Consider the following 11383-nt stretch of genomic DNA (forward strand, 5'->3'; position numbering starts at 1 on the left):
TTAGGCCAGGCGCAGTGGCTCATGCCTATAATCCCAGCACTTGGGAGGCCAAGGCCGGCAGATTGCTTGAGCCCAAGAGTTCCAGACCAGCCTGGGAAACATGGTGAAACCCTGTCTCTACAAAAAATATACAAAGTTAGCCAGGCGTGGTGATGTGTTTCTGTAGTTCCAGCTACTCAGGAGGCTGAGGTGGGAGGATCACTTAAGCCTGGGAGGTGGAGGTTGCAGCAACCCCAGATTGTGCCACTGCATGCCAGCCTGGATGACAGAGCACAACCTCGTCTCAAAAAAAAAAAAAAAAAACCAACCCATAATAATATTTTAAAATTATTTGAAAATGAGATTAAATAATCATTACCTTAAGCGCTTCTTCATATTCTCCTAAAAGGACAAAAAATATACACTGTGATACTTCTTCACACACCCCAAAAGATTCTATTATTTTTAAATTATTTTTATTTTGTACACATACATTCATTCATTCAAGAACCAAAGATTCCATAAGATTAAGGATAGCCAATCCTAAAGATGGACAGTACAACATGAGGAACATATTATAGTTAAATAATTGTAAATTATATTCATGATTTTTGCTAAATGAGTAGATTATGGCTGGTTTCTGGGAAGGGCTCACGGCACCACAGGGCCACTATAATGAGATGATAGATATGTTAATTTGCTTCACTACAGTAACCATTGCCACGTAACATTTTGGTCAACCACGTGTGTGTGATGGTGATCCCATAAGATTATAATGCCACATTTTTACTGTGACTTTTTTTTTTTTTTTTTTTTTTTTTTTTTGAGACGGAGTCTCGCTCTGTCGCCCAGGCTGGAGTGCAGTGGCGTGATCTCGGCTCACTGCAAGCTCCGCCTCCTGGGTTCACGCCATTCTCCTGCCTCAGCCTCTCCGAGTAGCTGGGACTACAGGCGCCCGCCACCACGCCCGGCTAATTTTTTTTGTATTTTTAGTAGAGACGGGGTTTCACCGTGGTCTCGATCTCCTGACCTCGTGATCCGCCCGCCTCGGCCTCCCAAAGTGCTGGGATTACAAGCGTGAGCCACCGCGCCCGGCCTACTGTGACCTTTTCTATGTTTAGATATGCAAATACCATTGTGTTTCAACTGTCTATAGTATTCAGCACAGTAACATGCTCTACAGGTTCATAGCCTATGAGCAATAGGTTATATCATATATCCTAGGTGTGTACTAGGCTATACCACCTAGGTTTGTGTAAGTACACTCTATGATGTCCATATAATGACAAAATCACCTAATTGATGCATTTCTCAGTACAAATCCCTGTCATTAAGCGATGCATTACTGTATATGTATTTCATAACATCATGTTGTACACCTTCAATATATACAATAAAAATTTGTTAAATGTACAGCCAATCCTGACTTTAAAGAATTCTTAGCTTATAATATATGAACAGCAACTATCTTTTTGCTGACAAACTCCCTTTTTGTTGCAAACAGAATCTACTATAGATCAGTTCTTCCCCTTAAATCCCTCTTTCATCACTACTGGGAATCTTCCAGTTACAAAATCTCAACCCAGGTCCCTCACATTTACGCACTGTGATGCTCAGGACTCAAGAGAGTTCAGTGTTAATACTATCATTTTGCCTGATTAAATTAAGATTTTAGGGGCTATCTTGGGAAACTAATCTTCAACTATAACATGGTTCCCATGGGAAAATGCACTCCAAGCTCTGAACATCTGATAAATAAACTTTTGGAATACCACTTGTTTTATAAGTTGATATTAACATATATACCAAGTCAGAAACAAATGCAACACCATGAGAATACTTATATGTGTTGAACTGGGAGGCATATTAATTTCAGAGGACTGGCATCTTAAATATGAGAACCTCCTATTAAAGCTGTCCTTAGGGTCCATTCAAAGGCATCATCCTATATATAAAAAATCTGCTATACAATAAATTCCCCTAGGTAACTAATGTCCAATAGTGCAACGTCAATTTATAGTATACCAAATTCCAAACTAAAATTAATACTGCAATAAGGTTTGAGTATAAATAGAAATGCCTCAATGAGCAGATTAAGGCTTTCAAATAAGGCTGAACAGACATTCTCAGGGACTCACCTTGACTGTTGATGGATACCTATAAAAGGAAAAAAAGCAACAGTGAATTTTAAGTGTCTCATCAGTTAAGCATTTCTGTTACTAGGACCAGCCCCATAGGACAGACAAAAACTCAGGCCAAGCGTTCAGCTTTTCCGTATCACTTGCTAGTCATGAATAATACTTAAGAAATTTTATTGCTTATCTACTGTGCCCTCCTTTATTTCAGATACATTAAGAGGCAGTGCAATATAACTGAGGATCTTGAGTTCTATAGCCAGAGGGTATGGACTGAACCGCTACTTTACTACTTCCAAGTTTTTGTGCATTTGGACAAGTTATTTTCACCTCTCTGTGCCTCAGTTTCCTCATGAGTAAAATAGTGATGATAATAATGTACTGAATAGATGGTATTGTTGCTAGTCTGACACACTGTAACCACTCAATAAAGCTTAGCCATTAGCCTGAGCAACAAAGTGAGACCCCATCCCTCCAAAGAACTTAAAAATTCTGCCAGGTGCAGAGGTATGTCCTAGCTACCCAGAAGGCTGAGATGGGAGGATTCCTTGAACCCAGGAGCTCTAGGTTGCAGCAAGCTATGATCATGCCAATGCACTCCAGCCTGGGCAACAGACTGAGACCCTGTCTCTTTAAAAAAAAAGCTTAGCCATTATATTTGTATTACGATAAACTAAGTGGTAGCTCGTGCTATATGTGAACTTAAGGTCACCATATAATTTTAAAAGTTATCTTGGCCAGGTGTGGTAGCCCACGACTGTAATCTCAGCACTTTGGGAGGCTGAGGTGGGCCGATCGCTTGAGCCCAGGAGTTCGAGACCAACTTGGCCAACATGGTGAAATACCATCTCTACTAAAAATACAAAAATTAGCCAGGCGTAGTGGTATACACCTGTAGTCCCAGCTACTCGGGAGGCTGAGACAGGAGAATCACTTGAACCCAGGAGCTGGAGGTTGCAGTGAGCAGAGATCGTACCACTGCACTCCAGCCTAAGTTATGGAGTGGGGCTTCATCTCAAAAAAAAAAAAAAAAAAAGTTATCTCAGGCCAGGCCAGGCATGGTGTCTCACACCTATAATCCCAGCACTTTGGGAGGCTGAGGTGGGAGGACTGCTTGAGCCCAGGAGTTCAAGACTGGCCTGAGCAACATAGTGAGACCCTGTTTCCTTTTTTTTTTTTTTTTTTGAGACGGAGTCTCGCTTTTTCACCCAAGCTGGAGTGCAGTGGTGCAATCTCGGCTCACTGCAAGCTCCGCCTCCCGGGTTCACGCCATTCTCCTGCCTCAGCCTCTCCAAGTAGCTGGGACTACAGGCGCCCGCCACCACGCCCGGCTAATTTTTTGTATTTTTAGTAGAGACGGGGTTTCACCGTGGTCTCGATCTCCTGACCTCGTGATCCGCCCGCTTCGGCCTCCCAAAGTGCTGGGATTACAAGCGTGAGCCACCACACCTGGCCTTTTTTTTTTTTTTTTAAAGTGAAAGTTATCTCTGAGATATTCTTCAGTGTTGTTTCTCCATTTCTCAACTCCATCTCAGATGCTACAAGTCTTCTTAGAATATTCAATTATCAAATATATTTAAACCACCACACAAATGAGCTAAACACTATTTTGAATTATTAAAGCCCATATCACTGGAGAAATAAGATCCCTATTCTGAACACCTAGCAATAAGTACCATAATATACTTTACCTCTTCATTTTCCTCATCCAGGTATTTTATTTGAATAGTATTCAGATCAAATGAAACTTTTACCTATAAAAGAGATACACATTTAAAGGCAAGTTATAATGTACACAGAAGTCAAAGTAAAAAAAACCCACAAAATCAAAAGACAAACAACAAACAACCATAACAACCCATAACAAAGGGTTAATATCTGCACCACGCCCAGAGTATCAGCAAAACTGCTAATGATACAATTAATAACCCAGGTAAAAATATACATAAAATTCATACAAGAGGAAATCAGAACACCTAACAAATACATCAGAAGACTTTCAAACTTTCTGGTGGTCAGAACAATGCAAATTGAAGGAATGAGATGACATCTCATCAGAATACCAAATTGTGTGTGTGTGTGTGTGTGTGTGTGTGTGTGTGTGTGTGTTTTGGGTGGGGTGTGGGGTAGGGAACAGCAAATGTTTTTTTAAAGCCGTAACATCCAGTGTTGTCAAAACTTCAGGACATTGTCATGTATTTCTGTGTGCTGCTACAATTTTTCTGCAAAGCATTTGGCAGAATCTATTAAAATTTCAAATAAAATGCTTTGTGACCCATTAATCTCACATTTGTATAGGACAGAGTTTATCCTATAGAACAGTGTATAAGTTATGTGTATAGATGGATATCTCCTGAAGTTTCATGATAAGAAAAAAAAAAAAACGAAAAGGATCTTTTTTTTTTTTTGAGATGGGTCTCATTCTGTCGCTCAGGCTGGATTATAGTGGCTCGATCTTGGCTCACTACAGCCTCAACCTCCAGCACTCAAGCAATTCGCCCACCTCAACCTCTGGAGTAGCTGGGACCACAGGTGCCTGCTACCACGCTCATTTAATTTTTGTATTTTTTTTGGTAGAGATGGGGTTTGACCATGTTGCCCAGTCTGGTCTCAAACTCCTGAGCTCAAGTGGTCCACCCATCTCGGCTTCCCAAAGTGCTGGGATTCCAGGCGTGTGCCACTGTGCCCGGCCAAATAATGTTTATAGTATGATCCTAGTATGATATCTGCATGAACATGGAAAATGTAAAGTACATATAGGGCCGTTAACATTGGTTACCCAAAACAGGTGGGAGTAACAGATGAGGGGAGGGAGAGCAGAGGGCTATTAACTGCTTGAGATGGTTTCTCTTCTTAAAATGGGCATGTATTATACTTTTACAATTTAAAATTTACAATGAAGAAAAAAGGCAAGCTGTCAGCTCATTTAACTACTAGGAAAAGAAAGACAACTGTGATTTTCACATCTTTTGACAAACAAGATCTAACTTCTTTCTGAATCCAATCTTTTTTTTTTTTTTTTTTGAGACGGGTCTCACTGTCACTGTTAGGACAGTATGAACATGTATTTGCTGGAAGGCAGACAACTACCTCAGATCATCTTTTAAGATCTACCATTTCTTTCCCTTTTTAGTTATCATCAGATATAACCAGGTAAACGTAGATTTACCAAAGGGTTTCAGAGAGAAACACAGTCAACACAGGAAGTAAAACATTCACCACTGCAAACTGAACAAAAACAGAAGAGTACAAAGGGCAAACCAAGAGGAGGAAAAGCCTTAGCAAAAAAACGGAACAGGTGAACTGCTGTCTAAGCAGGTATGAAAGTTTTTCCTGCTCAACTTTGAGATACTCAACTTCTGACCTAGCAATAAAAACAACCAATAGGCTCTTGCAAAACACAAGTCATATCCTCACACAAGAGAACATTTCCTTGGGATCTGGTTGGGGTGGAGTCCACACCAATTTACTCCTCATACTGTTTCTAAAATTAATAGGTTTTCTAAATCCTATCTCACTAAAAACAATTTTACCTTCCCTTTCTAAAATGTTCAAAAGGAAATTTATGTGTTGGTTCCCTTTATTGGGGCACATCTCATATATGAATACTGAAACCCTATCAAAAGCAATTTTCCAAAAGGCCCAGAAATGGTAACTATGACAGACTTCACAGCTATGAAACAACACTGCTAAAAATAGCTACCTTTGGAAAAAATAACCATGCTTAAGCCAAGGAGAAACAAAATAAAGTAACACTCACCATAGCTTCGATATCAGCCCAAGTTGTATTTTCTGGATCAGAAACCAGAAAGCTTTGAACTTCATTTTTAAAAGTCACATTTAGAGTAACCTGTGGTTCCATGCTGTGAGGCTAGGGTTGAGAAGGTTGGTGGGAGCGAGAGAAAAACACATTAGAAAGGGTTCTATAAGTTGCACTAAAAGTTCACTCAGCAAATACTTGTGACGACCCAATATGGGCTGGGCTTGGGAGACACAGCAATGAACAAAAGAAACACTGTCCCTGCTCTTACGGAACTTACCATAACTGTTAAATAGGAATTGTTTCAGGAAAGAAAGACAGGCTAAAACCATGCCATAAAGACTTGTACTTAAGTCACAAAAATTATTCTTGAAGTTATTAGGAACTTCCACATTAGAAACAGAAGTATGCTGAGAGTATTTAAATTCTGACCACATTCCCAGAAATCATCTAGCATTTGTAAAATCCTTAAATATTTTACGGTACTTTATGATGACTGGTTAACTAAACAAATACTTACTAGTAGCAGGACATACCAACATGGATAAGAGAGATAAGGTCTCTGCCCTCAGGGAACTTGTATTCTTGTATGACTTGAGAGTGACATTCTACATTTTTCTTGCAGAAGGAGGGTTGTCCTAACTTGAGAACCTAGGTTTTCTATCAGTTTTAAGAACTTACAGGCCCAAACACTAGCCAAGAAACTACACAGAGGTAGCATTCAATGCCCTCCATCCAAGTTACTACGTTTTTTCACAATCTACTGATTTTTTATTTATTTATTTATTTATTTATTTATTTTGGGACGGAGTCTCGCTCTATCGCCCCAGGCTGGGGTGCAGTGGCACGATCTCAGCTCACTGCAGCCTCCACCTCCCGGGTTCACGCCATTCTCCTGCCTCAGCCTCCCAAGTAGCTGGGACTACAGGTGTCCGCCACCACATCCAGCTAATTTTTTTTTGTGTGTATATTTTTGGTAGGGACAGGGTTTCACCGTGTTAGGCAGAATGGTCTCGATCTCCTGACCTCATGATCTGCCTGCCTTGGCCTTCCAAAATGCTGGGATTACAGGCGTGAGCCACCGCACCCGGCCTTGTACTGAAATTTTAAATGGGGGATTTCAAACATATATAAAAGTGGAGAGTAATAAACACTTAGTTAAACCAACAATCAACTCAAGGCTATCCTCATTTCACATATACCCCTGCATCCCCCACTTCTGCCCCAACAATGAACTGACCATAGTCAACTAATGTTTTAACCAAACTATAATAATCTAATTATTTTATATTATTGTATTTATTTATTTATTTTGAGATAGAGTCTTGTTCTGTCGCCCAGGCTCAAGTGCAGTGGCACAACCTTGGCTCACTGCAACCTCCGCCTTCTGGGTTCAAGCGATTCTGTCACCTCAGCCTCCCGAGTAGCTAGTACTACAGGTGCCCGCCACCACGCCTAGCTAATTTTTTTGTATTTTTAGTAGAGACAGGGTTTCACTGTGTTAGCCAGGATGGTCTTGATCTCCTGACCTCGTGATTCCACCCACCTCGGCCTCCCAAAGTGCTGGGATTACAGGCGTGAGCCACCATGCCTGGACTACTTTTTAAAATATTTTTATGGGAAAATTCAAATCTATACAAAAGTAGAGAGAATATAATGAATCCCTAAGGACCCATAAGCTAGCTTCTTCCATAATTATCAACTCAGGACTAGTCTGCTGTAACCAAGGGTTTACAGCAATACCCTTTCCCTACTAGATTATTTTGACAGACATCTATGCTTTTATCCATTAAGAATTGAGTATGTACCTCTAAAAGATAAGAATTTTTTAAAAACAGTCTAGATATCATTATCATGCCTAACAAGTTAACAATTCCTTAATTAGATTTCTATTCTGATCATTATGTTTTTAATTAAGGATTTTGTTTACTGATGAATGGTTATGTTTAATTGGTTTTTATGACTTTATGAAAAAATAGCTTAGGTTGAGAGCAACAAAATGAAGTCCCAGGGATTTATGGCGTGGTCTGTGGGGGTTGGGCGGGGGGCAGAGGGGAGGCAGAGGAGCACACAAACTGGGAAGACTTAGCTTTCAGACACAGCTCCGGCCCATTACTAGACATAAAACTGTGAGCAGGTCAGTTCACTTTTGAGCTTCGGTTCTTTAACCTATAAAATAGGTCTAATACGTCTGCTTTGCCTATCTCACAGTGTTACCATAAGCATCAAATTAAAAATGTGTACGCAAGTTCTTTCAAAATGTCATTCAAATACAAAAAATATTATAATAAAGGCCAGGCACAGTGGCTCAAGTCTGTAATCCCAGCATTTTGGGAAGCAGAGGCAGGCAGATCGTTTGAGTCCAGAGTTTGAGACCAGCCTAGCCAACATGGTGAAACCTTGTCTCTACTAAAAATACAAAAATTAGCTTCGTGTAGTGGCGCAGGCCTTTAATCCCGGCTACTCAGGAGACTGAGGCAGGAGAATTGCTTGAACCTGGGAGGCAAGGTTGCAGTGAGCCAAGATCACGCCACTGCACTCCCGCCTGGGTGATAGAGCGAGACTCTGTCTCAAAAATAAAATAAAATAAAAAACTGGCCGGGTGTGGTGGCTGATGCTGGTAATCCTAGCACTTTGGGAGGCTGAGGCGGAAGGATCATGAGCCTAGGAGTTCAAGACCAGCCTGGGCAGCAAAGCCAGACCCTGTCTCCTTAAAAAAATTAAGTTCAATTAAACATTTTAAAAAATAATAGGGCCGGACGCGGTGGCTCACGCCTGTAATCCCAGCACTTTGGGAGGCCGAGGTGGGTGGATCACGAGGTCAGGAGATCAAGACCATCCTGGCTAACACGTTGAAACCCCGTCTCTACTAAAAATACAAAAAACTTAGCCAGGCATGGTGGCGGGCGCCTGTAGTCCCAGCTACTCGGGAGGCTGAGGCAGGAGAATGGCGTGAACCTGGGAGGCAGAGCTTGCAGTGAGCCGAGATCGTGCCAATGCACTCTGGCCTGGGCAACAGAGCAAGACTCTGTCTCAAATAAATAAATAAATAAATAATAAACCAGTCGTTAGAACCATAAACCTGTACTGTTTTCCACAATGTAATGCACTGCCCTGTAAAATACTACAATTAAGACTGTCATTTAAAGGCACTTTTTTGAAACCCTAAGACAATTATACCCCAATTTTCTCCATTCTTTGTTTCTGCCAAGAACCAAGTTCATCACCAAAATAATATTAGTCTCTTAACAACAATCCTGCTGACATCTAGTATTCATTCATATGAAATGTAATTATTGGGGTCCTTAAAATTTGAGAATCTTTGTCAATTCCCCAGGACCTTAGGCAAAAAATCAGGGAAATGAAGTGACTCACTCAGTCCACCAAAAGTGGATATTCTGAAATATCACTTTCTAACTTCAAGAAACACACTTCCCTACTTCTGAAGGAAATGAATCTTCCTCTCTTTTTCTCAAATTATACAACTGGAAATTAATTTAGATCCTCTGGAGCTCCTCCAGCTGGTGGGCCAACTAAGAGAAAACAGGAAGTGGGAGATTCTAGCTTAACTGGATCATATCCAGGTCTTCATAAGGAACTCTCTTTGGCTGACATGTAAAAAAATTCTTTCAGCAGGAGCATTAATCTTAAACGTGTGTAAACACCAAAGCTATGGTTAACCCTATCTGCCCCTTAGGTCTAAAGCCAGTAGAGTCAGATAGCTGGGTCCTAGGCCTTCAGCTTTCATAACTGGCATTATTGTAAGTCCATGCCACTGACTCACCTTTGCTTGGCACAAGTTAGCTTTTCCTCCACGTCGATTTTTTTTTTCAGCCTCAACAAAATCCCTTTAATGAAACAGACCTGGCAACCTGAGCTTTGATTACTGTCTCCACCAGAGGCCTTTACAAGCCAAGTTATCCAGGCTTTAAAATGTGTGACCTGAGGCCGGGAGCGGTGGCTTATGCCTGTAATCCCAGCACTTTGGGAGGCCGAGGCACGAGGATCGCTTGAGCTCAGGAGTTCAAGACCAGCCTGGTTTGGCCTCTGAGAAAGCGAGACTCTGTCTCAAAAAAAAAAAAAAAAGTGTGGCCTGAAAGCTGAGTGTTTGACAAAAAGGAAAAACAGTGCCTTTCCAAAACTGAAGGTCCCTAACCAAGGAGATCTCTTTAAGGTCTCGAAAAAAGGAGGATGGGATGAGAAGGATGTGTAAGTAGTGTCATTTTTTTACTTGCAGAGTTCATCCTAGCCTTCCAGTTTTCGTTTCCTAGCACTCCATGTTCCCAAGACAGTGTCACTACCCCGAGGGCTCTCTCTCATTTTCTTTGCCTAGGTCCTCATTCCACTGGGGGGTCGTGGCCTTCCATCAGTAGAAGCCGGATGTTCTGACCCACAGACTCTCCAACTCTCCAGCGCTTCTCGCCAACTAGGTCCCTCTGAACATGAAGGGCTCTCTCATCCTGTCACTAAAAAGATTAGCTGTCCCGAAACACGGAAAAAGTCACCCCTCTTCTTTGCAGGATTCCTCCCTTGGGCTTCCCCAAACCCTCTTAGTGTGACGTGACCCCACCCCTAGGTAACCGCAGCTGCTTCCTTACCAGCTTCCCGCCCCCGGGGGGCGCCTGCCGCAGGCCAATGCAAGGACGGTCCGCTGCCAGCTCTGCCGCTATCCCTGTGGGGTGAATCTAACATGGCGGATAAAGACAGTAACTAGTCCCGTTTCTCCGAGTTTTCGCCAAGATGATTGGCCCTTACCACTTGTCCCTCAAAACGACCACCCCATTGATTGGTGGAGATTGCGTCGACGGGGCGGGGCAGAAGCAACCTGAACCCGAACAACAATAACAAACATTGAGGCTGAGGGGCGGAACTACCAGTGCGCAGATGTGGGCCAGAGCGGCTTTCCGCTTCCCCAGGCAAATTCGGCGCCCACTGGGTCCCCGCAGGCCACTGACCTTAGAAGACTACTTGCCCGAGACTCGTGGGGCTGGATGGAAATTGTAGTCTTCCTAGGAGTTGTAGGTATCTTTTCTTGGCCTAGTCTCTGCTCTCAAGATACGAAAACATAACAACACTCCAATCCATAACTGTTGACATGTATAAGCCCGCGGAGGTCTCCAATCTATCCACTGGATTTCCGTAAGAATTGTGCCCGCTTCGGTATTGGATGCTCCTCTCCATAAGACTACAGTTTCCAAGGAACAGTGTGGCCAAGGCCTTTCGTTCCGCAACAATGCATGTTGGAAATAGTAGTTCTTTCCCTCCACCTCCGAACAATCCTTTTATTTACCTAAACGGGAGACCTCCATTAGGGCGGAAAGAGTGGGGGAATGGGACCTCTTCTTAAGACTGCTTTGGACACTATCTTACGCTGATATTCAGGCCTCAGGTGGCGATTCTGACCTTTGTACAGCAATTACTGTGACGTAATAAGCCGCAACTGGAAGCGTAGAGGCAAGAGGGCGGGCGCTTTATGGCAAACTCAGGTAGAATTCTTCCTTTTCCGTCT

At 42.3% G+C, this 11383-nt stretch overlaps 1 protein-coding gene across 4 annotated transcripts in view; it reads right to left on the reverse strand.

The window, feature by feature from the left end:
* Nucleotides 1-11363, reverse strand: part of NBR1 (NBR1 autophagy cargo receptor) — a 41101-nt gene extending 29738 nt beyond the window's left edge. For 3 of the 4 annotated variants that reach the window (XM_030808259.1, XM_030808256.1, XM_030808258.1), the window contains exons 1-5: nt 10473-10662; nt 5875-5985; nt 3806-3868; nt 2118-2136; nt 359-381 (exon numbers count right to left, since the gene is read on the reverse strand). In XM_030808259.1, coding sequence (XP_030664119.1) covers nt 359-381; nt 2118-2136; nt 3806-3868; nt 5875-5976 — 207 coding nt within the window. In that variant the 5' untranslated portion in view covers nt 5977-5985; nt 10473-10662. Of the gene's footprint in view, nt 1-358; nt 382-2117; nt 2137-3805; nt 3869-5874; nt 5986-10472; nt 10663-10829 lie in introns of those variants that run through there. The other variant, XM_030808257.1, reaches the window with a different exon arrangement.
* Between the last annotated feature and the right edge of the window lie 20 nt (nt 11364-11383).

Source organism: Nomascus leucogenys, unplaced genomic scaffold (genome assembly GCF_006542625.1).
Source record: "Nomascus leucogenys isolate Asia unplaced genomic scaffold, Asia_NLE_v1 Super-Scaffold_285, whole genome shotgun sequence".
Taxonomy (NCBI): domain Eukaryota; kingdom Metazoa; phylum Chordata; class Mammalia; order Primates; family Hylobatidae; genus Nomascus; species Nomascus leucogenys.